The sequence below is a fragment of the Elephas maximus genome, chromosome 17 (assembly GCF_024166365.1).
Source record: "Elephas maximus indicus isolate mEleMax1 chromosome 17, mEleMax1 primary haplotype, whole genome shotgun sequence".
In the NCBI taxonomy this organism is placed as follows: domain Eukaryota; kingdom Metazoa; phylum Chordata; class Mammalia; order Proboscidea; family Elephantidae; genus Elephas; species Elephas maximus.
Genome location: NC_064835.1, coordinates 80,325,336 through 80,338,446, shown reverse-complemented (window position 1 = coordinate 80,338,446; position 13,111 = coordinate 80,325,336). Strand labels below are relative to the sequence as shown.

General features: G+C 44.4%; 1 protein-coding gene across 4 annotated transcripts in view; it reads right to left on the bottom strand.

The window, feature by feature from the left end:
• Positions 1 to 1,687: 1,687 nt before the first annotated feature.
• The window catches only part of TGFBRAP1 (transforming growth factor beta receptor associated protein 1), a 69,912-nt gene continuing 58,488 nt past the window's right edge, over positions 1,688 to 13,111 (bottom strand). For all 4 annotated transcript variants that reach the window (XM_049856970.1, XM_049856973.1, XM_049856971.1 and 1 more), the window contains exons 9-12: positions 11,355 to 11,501; positions 10,419 to 10,578; positions 7,082 to 7,515; positions 1,688 to 4,771 (exon numbers count right to left, since the gene is read on the bottom strand). In XM_049856970.1, the coding sequence (XP_049712927.1) occupies positions 4,595 to 4,771; positions 7,082 to 7,515; positions 10,419 to 10,578; positions 11,355 to 11,501 (918 nt within the window). In that variant the 3' untranslated portion in view covers positions 1,688 to 4,594. The remainder of the gene's footprint in view (positions 4,772 to 7,081; positions 7,516 to 10,418; positions 10,579 to 11,354; positions 11,502 to 13,111) is intronic.

Sequence of the window (13,111 nt, the reverse complement as noted above, 5' to 3'; positions counted from 1 at the left end):
GTTCTAATCTCTTCTTGCCACATGATCTCGTTTAACTAATTTACGGCTCTGTGGACTGCAGACTGAATTATGGTTATTTGTTTCCCTTCCCCAGCTGCAAGCTAAAGAAAATCAGGCTTCGTTAATTCAAGTGCTTAACTCTGAACAAGCTTTTAGATGGTGCTCCAGCCATTTAGCTTTTTTGAGAAGGTGAAAGGGCCTCTAGTCCATATGGTCTGGATTCTTACACATTTTCATTTCAAACGCTAAGGTTAACAGATCTGTTAAGAGCAAATGAGGTGTTAGTTAATATCTAATTACTCCTAACACGAGTCACAGCCCATTTAACTGAGTCAGACACCAGTCTTTGCAGTCTTTGCCTCCACCAACAGACACGCTCAGGACATCAGTTTACAGTCCTTTTCTCTCTTAGCCACTAGACCTTGTCTTCTGCATTTTCACAATATTCCCAGTCAATGAATCCTAAATCTCTCCCTTTATAGGCTATCAATGACATAGAAATGAGAAATGAATACCAAAGTTGCTGTTTTATGATTTTCTGAAAGCAGTAATGCTACCGTTTGAGTACAGTGAACCCTGGGTTGGAGGACTCAAGAAGGTTTTGGCTTTCTCTTTAGCTTTTGGTTGGTGAAGCGACAGACCAGGAAATCTGCAAATCTTTAATTTGAAATAAGGATAACTCATGTTATCCTACCTCTATTATCCCCCACATATATTTACATGCAGAATATGCCCAAGTGGCATGGAGAATGGAGTCAGACTCATCGGGGTCTCATCTATGTTAACACAGCTTTTTCTCAGGGCTAGCATAGCACCAAGAGGCCCTGGTGGTACAATGGGTAAGTGCTCAGCTGCTAACTGAAAGGTTAGTAGTTTGAATCTACCCACCTGCTCCATGGGAGAAAAATCTGGTGATCCACTCCCATAAAGATGTAAAAAAACCCCAAAAAACCCATTGCCATCAGGCTGATTCTAACTCAGAGCGACCCAACAGGGCAGAGAAGAACTGCCCCACAGGGTTTCCAAGGAGTGGGCTGGTGGATCCAAACGGCTGAATTTTTGGTTAGCAGCCATAGCTCTTAACCACTGCACCACCAGGACTCCCGCATAAAGATCACAGCTTAGAAAACCCTACGGGTAGTTCTACTGTTTCAAATGGGGTCACTATGAGTTGAAAATCGACTCAATGGCACCTAACAAGTATAGCACCTAGAATGAAAGAACATGTGAAAGTACTGTGAAATCCATTCAACAAGGTTTTGTCAAAGACCTGCTATGAACAAGGTACTAAGAAACAGAGTAAAATTTTAAAGGTGACATTAAAAATCATTACATTCCTTGAATATGTTCAGAATTAGAAACCCAAGAGCAACAAGCTTATTTAAGAGCATTTGGTTAAAAGGTGACATAAGAAGTAACCAGAAATCTCATGTTAAATATCTCAACAAGAATTTAACAAAGCATCTTAAGAATATGTAACAGATAAATTAAGACATGAACAGGTTAAAATTTAGGAAAGCCGTAACAAAGGACTTAAGGGATGACAAATCCAAGTCCTCTGCAGGTGCTGGGAGGGAATGAGAAAGACAGACAACTCAGTTATACAGCTCCTTAGACCAGCATGTAGGTGCCATGTGAATGGAAACCATTCCTTCACCAAGTTCATTTTTATCAAAAAAAAAAAAAAAAAAAAAAGGGAGGGGTGTAGAGGGGAATGTATAGGAAGCCAGCCTTGAGGGGCAGACCAAATGGAAAACAGGCTTTGCGAGGCTGAATGTGCACATCCTCACGTGGTCTGCTAGTTCACTACAGTTTGCCAAGTCATCCTTACGTAAGTACCTGGTATGTAGCCACTACTGTCTACCACTGCTATAAAACCTCCACCCTCCCCCTGCAGAGTGCAGAGATCCACTTGGTTTTGTGGCCACCCAGGATTTGACTCGTATATAAGTCTCCCTAATAAACTCCTGTGCTGCCCCCCCCAAAAAAATAGTACAGAAAGAACAAAGAATTAAAAGAATTTTAATAAAATCAACAAGTTTACATTTGTACATTTTGGGTATTTGGGACTCAATCAGGAGAATAGAATAAGGTTGCAAGGACAGAGTTCCCACAGGAGAGCGAGCACAAAGCAAAGACTATCCTAACTATGTAACGGGCAGCACTGTGACCACCTGTGTCTCCCTCCAATCTTGAAGTCAGCACATACATTTTATAAAGGTGTCAGCAGGAGTTTTTCAGCCAAGTTCAGACCCAATGTTCTACAACCTACATGACACTTTTACATTAATACTTGATAGGCAACAGCAGATAAACAGTTCATAAAATTAAATACTATTGCCCAGAGAACATTAATGTAAACCGAGTTTAGTTCATGCTGTTTAACTAGAATGGTTACACTGAACCTAATGAGGAGAAAAGGGGCCGAGTGATGGTTCTAATTGCTTTATTCAACAGCACAGTCACAAAACAGGTCTGTTGGAAAGAACCATATATTTCTTTTAAAAATATTATTTGAGAAAAGGGCTTTGTGGAAGTTAGAGAACAGTTGATTATAGAAAGTCTGATTTTTAACATACGAGACAATTCTGCACATTGTCACAGAATTCTGCTTGTGTTAAATAGTGCAGTGGAGACGGAAAACTGTTCTACTTTAGTTCTCATTATTTTAAAACATAAACATTTCAAAACATTGATCGATGTTCAGAGAAAAATGAGAATGGTGTCCTCAAGTTAGGGATGAGCAATCACAAGGCTTTTTTCTAGCTTTTACCCATTTCGCGTGTAGAGAAACAGTGCTTTTAAAAGTGCAATGTTGCATAAAAAGGTAACTTATCTTTGAGTTACCAAATTCCAACTCACAAGTTATAATAAACTCAAATTCACAAGTTGTAATGATAACAGATGTGACGTTATCATATGACCACTCTGTGACACAGTCATCCACGGTGTAAAACCAGGCTTCAAATTCATACCAGTTTACAAAGCACACAGTTGAGCTACAAGGAGAATTCTGTAATCATTTCTTCTTTAGGTAATGGAGACATAGGAAAGAATGGTGTCAATTCCCCTAACAATGCATTGATGCTTTGCTTCTTGGCCCATTTATGAGTTACAAAAGGCAAAAACCAAACAAACAAAAAACCCATTATTTCTTAAAGATAGGAAGGAGCTCTTCATTCCACCTAAGACTTCGGCTGAAGAAGAGAGGGTGTTCTCCAGGGTCGCTTCTTGTCACACATATAAGCTAATGCTTCTGTTCTAAGTAATCCAATCGGGGTATAGCTTCTTTATTGTTAGTTTCTAATAGAATCAATGATCACGATGAATAAATTCAAAAGGGGGCAGTGAAAGTACGACAGCTTCAGCTTATCACCAATGGCTACGGAAACACGAAATGAACTCGCAGTCTGTCAGGAATGAGAGGCGTCTTTCTGTCATCGGTAACTTGGGGGCAGGCGTGCAGAGCACTCTGTGAGGTAAGGCAGCCTATTTCCGTGCGGTGCCGTCAGGAAAGAGCTTCTCCATCACCCGTGGAAAGGCAGCTTTCCCCACCACCTGCCCTGCTGAGCGTGTGAGGTTAAGGGCTCCCGGGACAACAAGGCTTCATTTGTGCTCATCAATACTTCCCTTTTAGTTTCCCAAGTACTGAACAGGAGGCACATTTTAATGAGAAAAAAATATCTCTAAAGACTATGACAGATGAATTTCTGAACAAGAGAAAACAGGTGAATATGATTTAAGTTCGAATAAAATTTTTTTAGTCAAATATATTGATCGTGGGGTTTCAAATCAGCAGATGCGACGACACACAGCTGGGCCTTGGCCACTGTGTTGTTCCTGACACTGCTGTCATCTTCCAAATGGTGAACGCTGCTTCTCTCTGGGAGGCTTTATCGTTTCTAATAGGCCTTTACTTGCTATGCAGCTAGAAGCATACAAATTTACCCAAAAGCAAGAGCTTTGGTAAAAAAGGCAGAATCTTTCCGGGGTTGAGGGATGGACAGGAAGTAAGAAAGAACACAAATTTTTCCCTAAGGTCAGCCATCTCTAAGGGCAAAGGAAGAGCTCACTATATAACCCTGGAGAGTGGACAGGGACACACCAAATGGCTGTGTGCGTGGACAGAGAGGGCATGGACATAGGAAGGAAAGATGTCTCCAGCGAAACCTGCCCACTGCGGAGCTCTGTGCCCTGCCAGTCCCCGTTGAGAGAGGCTTTATCTCCATGCCACGTGGACGCAAAATGTTTTCAGTGCAAATTCGTGTTGCAAAATACAGGGGGGCGGGGTGGTGGGGAATCCAACGTGTCTGGATAGCACAGCAAAGGCTCACTTTTTTTTTCCAAAGGAGACTTTTTTTTTTTATTACTATGTACCTGGACAAGTTAACTGTTGAACGTCTCTATGTTGGGTATTTTAAGGTATTTTCCATTTACATTCATATAAAGTGGTCAGCAGTTAAAGAGTCCTCATTTCACATTGACTGAAGTCTCCCAGCACCCAGGATGTAACCTCTTCCTCTTGGTTGCTCTCTGCCACCAGCAGGCTTGGTAAAGAGCTACGAGTCCACCCACATCCTCAGGTGGGGTTTTTTCAAGTCCGGTTGCCACGGCTGGGTGAGTTTGGGTTCGTGTGTCTGCTTGCAGCGCAGTGGGTGTGGACAAGCCCACCATTTGGATATCTAACAAACACAGGCTCACAAAAGGGGTTTTGGCACACCTGGCAAAGCTTTTTGTCTGAGAGCTGAACTGAGCTTCCTTTTAACGTCATCTGCAAAAGACCAAGAATTATGTCACACGTAGTAATAACTTAAGTATCTATTTTCCAGCTTTTCACAGTTGACACGCCCTACCCTACAGATTACTGTTACTGTTGAGGACTGCTTTAATGTTCACTTCCTGGAACAGACTATAATAGGCATTTTGGGGTGAAAATAAAAACCATCCTTAGTAACTAATCCGAGCCTGTTGTCAACCTGTTGATTTCGACTCATAGTGACCCTACTGGACAGAGCAGAACTGCCCCATGGGGTTTTCAAGGCTGTAATTTTTCCAAAAGCAGACTGCCACATCTCTCCCCCACAGAGTGGCTGGTGGGTTCAAAGTGCCAACCCTTTGCTTGGCAGCTGAGCATTTAACCACTGTGCCACCAGGGCTCCACTCTTTAGTAACTAAAAAAAAAAAATTTTTTTTTTAGAGGAATAAAAAAGCTGCAAAACTGTTTTGTTTCTTTTTTAACAAAAGTGATTGCTGCTTGCCTGAGAAGTCAGATATTGCTTAAGCTTCTATCCAAGACCCTCTTCTCAATCCTTTGCTGAGCTCTGTTATTTTTAAGCAAGTCTTATAATAAAATCATGTAATGTTAGAGCTGAATAAAACCAAAAAAAACCAAACCCGATGCCGTCGAGTCGATTCCGACTCATAGTGACCCTACAGGACAGAGTAGAACTGCCCCATAGAGTTTCCAAGGTGAATTTGAACTGCTGACCTTTTGGCGTAGCACTTAACCACTATGCCACCAGGGTTTAATTAATCTAATTCCCTGGCACTCTTATCTGCAAACAAAAGGAGCAAGGCACAGGTAAGAGACTCAAAGTCCCATGGTCAATTAGTGGCTCACTCGTAACTGCTCCTAGGACACGTAATTTCATTTCTTTAGAGGTAACTGACATGATGAGGTGTAACTCCATCTAGCCCTGTCTGAAAAACAGGACTTCGGTTTTACACATTAAAAAGTCCCAATGTACAAGTTCCTTGTGTAAACCCAGGCAAGTCAGTCTATTTGTAGGATCGAGTAGTAACTTTGTGGATTCATCATGCGTTCATTAGTTTCATCAGTCATTCAACAAACATTTATGAAATGCCTTCCATATGCCAGGCCTGGCCCTAAGGATACCGAGATGAATAAATCCAAAGCCTAGTAGTAGAGGGAGACAAACGTGAACGCCTACAACAAATACTAGTAGGCAAAAGAGAAGAGTAACTCTGCGTAAGGAGTACGAGCAGGTTTCAGAGAAAAAAATACTTAGGTTGGGTTTGGAGCGGGTGTTCACAGGTGCAAAAGGAAAAGGTAAGTCTGTTACAGGCAAAGAATAGCACACGGCAGGGGCGAGGAGGTATGAAATAGCATGTCATATCTGGGAGGTTCCATGGGGCTATAGCAAGGCTGTGTGTTGGCATGCAGTGAGAGATGGTGAAGGATGGGCTAGGATCAGTCTAAGGTGTTTAGACTGCATATTCTCAGCACTGAGGAGTTAGACAGGCTTCCAAGTGGGATACCAATATGATCAGGCTCCAGCTTTGGCTTTGGAAAGACCACTCCGCTAGCCATGCGGAGTATGGGTCTCACAAGAAAGAAGATTCCAGAGGGAACACGTGGCTTAGAGACAAGGATGCAGAGCTCTAAATGGGTTAGGAATTCACATCTGGGCTCCTCCATTTACTGTGTGACTTCTCTGTGCCTCAGTTTCCTCTTCTGTGAAATGGAGGTAATAATAGTAGATAGCACTTAAAATTTCTGTGATGATGAAATTAAACCTTGTGTGTAAAGTGCCTAGAAAAGTGGCTGGCATATACTATGGACTCAGTTCATATTAGTTATTATTACACTATCCTTCCCTTGAAGGAGCCCCAGTGACGCAATGGTTAAGTGCTTGTCTGCTTACCTGAAGGTTGGTGGTTCAAACCTACCAGCTGCTGTGAGGAAGAAAAGACCTGGCAGTCTGCTCCTGTAAAGATTACAGCCTAGGGGCAGTTCAACTCTGTCCTATAGGGTCTCTATGAGTTAGAATCAACTAGATGGCATATAGCAACTACCGCCTTCCCTTAGCCTTTCTTACACCCCTCTCTTGATCATCAGTGTATGAAAGGGGAGAAAAGGTACACCTGCCAGCCAGCTTTTGACTCTACCCAACATATATATATACCTCAGCTTCTATGTGAGGAAAATCATATATTTGAATTATTAAAGCTATAGAGGAAAAAAAAATGACAATGTGTATTTTTCCATAAACAAAATCAACGTTCAACAAAATGTCAGCCGGTCAAGGAGCTAGCTTGTCCAAAAGGGCCACGCACTCACCTTATCGTATTTGTAGATTAAGTTTTCAGATCTGGCCAAGCCTAGGGCTACCTGAGTCATCCTCTTGGTGTGGATACTGTGCCTCATGGCTCCGGTCAGGAACGGGCAGAGGAGCTGGACTGACCAGGTGTCGGGCAGCAACTGCAGGACTTGGGCGGCGTCGAATTCTGCGGCGTGGTGGTTCAGGAGGTCCACGGCGGGCACGGCCAGCTCACAGTCCGCGGGCTCCGCGCGGAGGTAAATGGCCAGCAGCGTGTGGAAGAGCCGCTGCCGGTAGGGGTCGCCCCTGCCCTCGGAGCTCCACAGGCAGTAGTCCTCCGCCGCCGAGAAGTCCTTCAGCTCCTGGACCAGGATGCGCAGGGCCTTCTCGTGCTCCTCCAGCTTCCCGTGGAGGATGGCGCTCTCCATGTGAAGGCCGGTGCCTTGGATCTTATCTGTTAAACAGAACTTGCTGTTTAGAAATAGGCCGGGCCTGAACACAGGAGAATCAATTCGCATGCCAGTCCACCGCCCGCTGGCCTTCCTGTAGCTTTTAGCTTTGGGAAAAAACTCATAGCGACCCTATAGGACACAATAGAACTGCCTCACAGAGTTTCCAAGGAGCACCTGGTGGATTTGAACTGCTGACCTTCTGGTTGGCAGTCAGTGCTCTTAACCCCTACACCACCAGGGTTTCCAGCTTTAGAAAAGGCAAAGCAAATTTGGTTACCTAGACATTGCTGAATACGGCCACCTAGACGACTAAGTCAAGGTTGTCTTGTGTTTTCATACTTTGAACCTGGGCCTTAGTAAAATAGAATGCAGACTCTTGTTGTAAATACAGCCAGCTCTCAGGATAAATATTTTCTCCAATTTCTAGAGAATGAGTAAAATGAATGATCCCGAAGGCCCCAGTGAAACTCCAAGTATCATAGCTCCAGGCCTCCAATTAATCCATCATTATTCTTATTTCCCCCAAACGGTATCTTCTGCCTAAATCCAGACAAATACCACTTCCTCCAAAAAGTGTGCTGAACCCCTTCATTCCTACTCAAAATACATTTCACGGAAGGGAATATGGGTTCATATTCTAAATCCGTATCTATGTTATTCCAAGGGGCTCATTTCTCCTGTAACTTAAGCTTCCATGTTATAAGGAAAATAACATAACCCAAAGGAAGCAACCGATCTGACAAGGGCCCTGCCCTGAGTTGCCTGTGTCTTGCTGTAAATTCACTTTGCTTCCCACCCCACTGCACAACAGGAATGGAACATAAGAGCGCTCCCTACTGTGAGGGGATAGTCTGAGGACAACAACTATTTCAGGGGCTAAGGTACTCAATAAAGTACGGGCATTTTGTATTTGAGCTTGGCCTCACTGAGGCATTCCAGCTGCCTCTCAGTTCTGATGCACGTCATTGTCTTGTAGCAAAGGGGTCTACAACACATTACCTGCAGCACTAGACACGGAAGCTGCAGTATGTACCAGAGTCATTCTCACGGTGAAATGTCAACAAGTGATTACTACATGGCTGCTGTCTTTAAGGCATGGGGAGAAGGGCAAAGATGGTTAAGAAAAGATAATTATGTAATTTGCACTGACACACTGGTTTACATCTTTGACATCTATCACCTCATTTATATTTCATTCTCAGAGCCACTGTGACTGGACAGGCTGGGCAGGAATACTTATTACAACTCCTTGGTCTGATATACTCCCAAGTCACCTAACTAGCAGGGGGTGGGAAGTTTTCTTTAGTTCCTAGTGCTCTTTGCACGTGCCTTGGAGGATGTCCCCATTTCCTACAAGCTCCCCGGTCTTATCAGCAAGCCCAGATGTCTCCTTTGTGACTGTTCACACAGTAACTCCTCTAGGAGATATCCCTGCTCCATCTACCCTAAGGCACGGTTCACTGTTCCCCTGTTCCAGTGCAGAGCTTCTACCAGCCCTTAATCTGCATTCCCATTAATCTCTAAGGCTCCTGAAGATAAGAACCAAATCTCATCTTTATACCTACAACACACATGTCTGACATGCTACACATGCTTACAAAGGTTGGCTGAATGAAAACTGATCAACAAATTCATGGCTAGCATGAAATTCTTATAAAGTGATTTTATAAAGTAAACCATATTAAAAAAAAAAAAAAACCCATTGCCACTGAGTTGATTCCAACTCATAGCGACCCTATAGGATATAGCAGAACTGTCCCATAGGGTCCCCTAAGGTTTCCAAGGAGCAGCTGGTGGATTCAAACTCCTGAACTTTTGGTTAGCAGCTGAGCTCTTAACCACTGCACCACCAGGGCTCCATAAACCATATAGTATAAAATAAACTGGGGTGATGATAAAAAATAAATATTTAACAACCAGTATAGCATGGGCACCAACTCACTGGAATGGACACTGGCTGTGAGTGACCAGTGTGGCTGCAGAGAGTGTCACAGGTGAACATCAGCTCTGGTGGAAATGTTCATGGGAAATAGTCAAAGCCCGAGTTCATGTCCTGGCTGTACTGCTGGGTGACCTGGGTTGAGGTGGGTACCCTCTCTAAGCTTCAACTGACTCTTCTGTGAAACTGGGGCTAATAACAGAACTTACTTCATATGGTTTTCGTGGAAGTGAAGGATCATACTACATGCTAAGCATTTTGAACTCTGCCTGGCATGTAGTTAGCGACGAAAACAACAGTGATAAATGGTGTTAAAGAAAAACATGTTACCAATCCTAGTAAGTGCAAGTCCAGAAATACTATGTTGTCGAATACAGCAGGAGACCAGTAATTCTACCTGTTTCAAGTAAATGTGATGCTTTGTGGCACTCTATACAATATAGAAATTGCAGTGTCTGCACCCCTGAGGAAATGGAAACCAGGATCCTCTCTGAGATACCTGCACCACCTTCCTCAGCGTATAGCTCTCGAGGCTCCAGGCCTTCTGCAGCCCAGGAGCAGGCAGCTGGGGGCCAGAGCCAGCTGGCAAAGCCACTGATCAAATACTGGAGTTCTCAAAAGAAACTATGACACCAGCCCTTCAAAACTGAATAAAGAAGTTATAGCCACTGAACTGTACGTGGGAAGACTGTTGAAATGGCAAGTGTTCTGTTACCTATATATTTACCACGATACTAAAAAAATCAAAAATTTCAAAAAACAAATAAAAAAACTTCCAGTATCTACCAAGACAAGACAGCTTTTACGTCATCAGTTTAAACGGTCCCATCCGTTTCTAGAGGGTGGAAACGTGAGGAGCTTCATGTAACCCCACATGAAGGCTGACTGTGTGTCCAAAGAGGTTCATGGAACTACGCTCAAGTGTTTATCTCTGCTCCATGGAGAGACTACGGAAATGACCCTCACCTATTAGGAAGTGGACTCTGTAGAAGTTGGATTTCTGGAGTAGGCTTCGTAGTTTTGCTTGCGTCCTGGTCACTTCTGCAACCTTGCCGTTGGTGCTGGGTCTCTGCTGCAGCACCTCTTCCAGGTACAGGAGAGCCAGGTGAGTGTGATACTCTTCCTTCTGCAGAACACGGGGGAATCCAAGTAGAGAAACAATGTTCACAAGTGTGCAGGCCTGGGGGTCGTACCCGTCAGCCTGGGGGTCGCACCTGTCAGCCTGGGGGTCTCGCCCGTCTGCCTCGGGATGGCACCCGTCAGCCTGGGGATGGTACCGTCAGCCTGGGGATGGCACCCGTCAGCCTGGGGGCCACACCCGTCAGCCTAGGGATGGCATCCGTCAGCCTGGGGATCTCACCCGTCAGCCTGAGGATCTCACCCAACAGCCAGTGCTCAGGGAGGCTGGAACTGGGCTGAGGTGCGATGGAGCCAGATTATCAAAGACAATTAACAACACACACTTCCTGCATCAAAACCCTCTCAGAAGCCACAATACAGACAAGACGAATTTAAAATCTTTGGGGAAAATCTAAAAGGGTTTTTAAAATGAAGATTCTTATTTTGAGAAGCAGAGGCCACAGGATTTAAGTATCCTACAAAAAGACGCAGCTTCTCTCATTGCCTTTAGGGGTAATAGCAAAGAAGAAAAAGGCAAGAAAAATATAAGCTGAGTGGAGATGAGATGGAGGGTCCAGTGAAAGCTACGTATTCCCTCAGGACACTTTCGCCAAGCCTCAAGGTCCTCCCTCAGGCCATCAACAAGTACAGACTGAGCGACCGTGGAACATAAACCATTAAATGAGAGTCATCTGCCCAAATGTTTATAGTCTAATTCCATCTCTTAAAGGACTACTGAGACATCACAACCTACACTGCGGTGTGAGTGTCTGCGGTGCCCACCTGCAGTCTTCTGTCTATAACCAGGTGCTCCAGATATCTGACAAGGGCTTTGGGGTATTTTTTAAGGCAGTTGATAACATCATCTGGATTAAAACTATTCCTCTGCTGTTCATCCACAGGTCTCTTGGTGAAAACTTGAACTCCAACCTGCAATAAGAGTAGTGGTTTTGTTGATATGCTTTGCAAAGTCATCATCTTCATCTTTATTTTGGTCACGGCACATTCATGCTTTGGGTAAAATCGTCACTAAAGACACAGTGATACCAAAAAGCAGTCATGCATGAAGCAATGACAAAGACTAGAAAACAGAGATAGGAACCCAAGACCAAACCAAACCTACTACCATCCAGTCGATTCCACTCATAGTGACCCCACAGGACAGAGCAGAACTGCTTCATAGAGTTTCCAAGGCTGTGAATCTTTATCAAAGCAGATTGCCAAGTCTTTCTCCTGAGCAGCCGCCGGTGGGTTTGAACCACCGACCTTTTGGTTAATAGCCGAGCACATTAACTTCTGGGCCACCAGGGCTCCTTAGAGATAGGAAAACACACTGTCTTCAAGTCAATTCCGACTCATAGTGACCCGATAGGACAGAACTGCCCCATTGGGTTTCCAAGACTGTAAATCTTTACTGAAGCAGACTGCCACGTCTTTCCCCCAAGGAGCCGCTGGTGGGCTCGAACTGCCAACCTTTCAGTTAACAGCTGTGCCATGAGGGCTCCTTACAGACAGGAAAACCCATTGCCATTGAGTTGATTCCAACTCATAGCGACCCCATAGAACAGGGTAGAACTGCCTCATAGGGTTTCCAAGGAATGGCTGGTGGATTTGAACTGCCAACCTTTTGGCTAGCAGCCAAGCTCTTAACCACTGCACCACCAGAGCTCCAAAGGCAGCCTAAATTCTGAAACCCTCCTCATAAACCCTGCTGGAATTTCTATTTAAAAGGTCAGCTACTAAAGAGTGAAGAAGCACCTATTGATACCAAGTTTTGAGAACAATGCTCAACAACTTTTTAATATAAAGATCATCCAAAAACAAGGATGGTCACTTGCTGAAAAGGACATGAAAGAATATTTAAAAATACTGAAAATTCAGTGCAGTAAACTCCCAGTTCTCTGAACACTGATTATCTACTACGTGGAAACGACAGATAGCTGAGCTAGGATTTGTGCCTCCAGTCACTGAACAAGGTGCCAGGCTGCCTTCCTGTGCTGTCAGTGGGGACGTATCGAGGCCATTCCAGTCTTCGCGGGGATTCTAAAGAGGGACCCAGAGAAGCACATTCTGCTGCATCTCTCTTGAGCGCTGACGTGCATGCACTGTCTTTCTCTCTGTGTCTGTCTGTCTCTCACACACACAGTTCAAAGCATGAGAAATACAGCACAGCTGTTACGAGTATGAATTTTGGGTTCTGTGAGCCTGGATTTGTGTCTCGGCTTTAACAGCCATGTGACTTTGGGAAAGTTTCTTAACCTCTCTGAGTCTCAGTTTTCTCATCTGTAAATAATGGCCACCGGGTTGTGGGGTGAGCTGCTGTCGAGCCAATTCTGACTCACGGCGACCCTGTGTGTGCAGAGTAGAACTGCTCCTTAGGGCTTTCGAGGCTGTGACCTTTTGGAAGCAGATCGCCAGGCCTGTCTTCCAAGGAGCCTTGGGTGGGTTTGAACCACCAACCTATGGCTAGCAGTCAAGCACTTAACTGTCTGTGCCACCCAGGGACTCCCAGGGAGTTACAGTGATGTTTAAGAGATAAA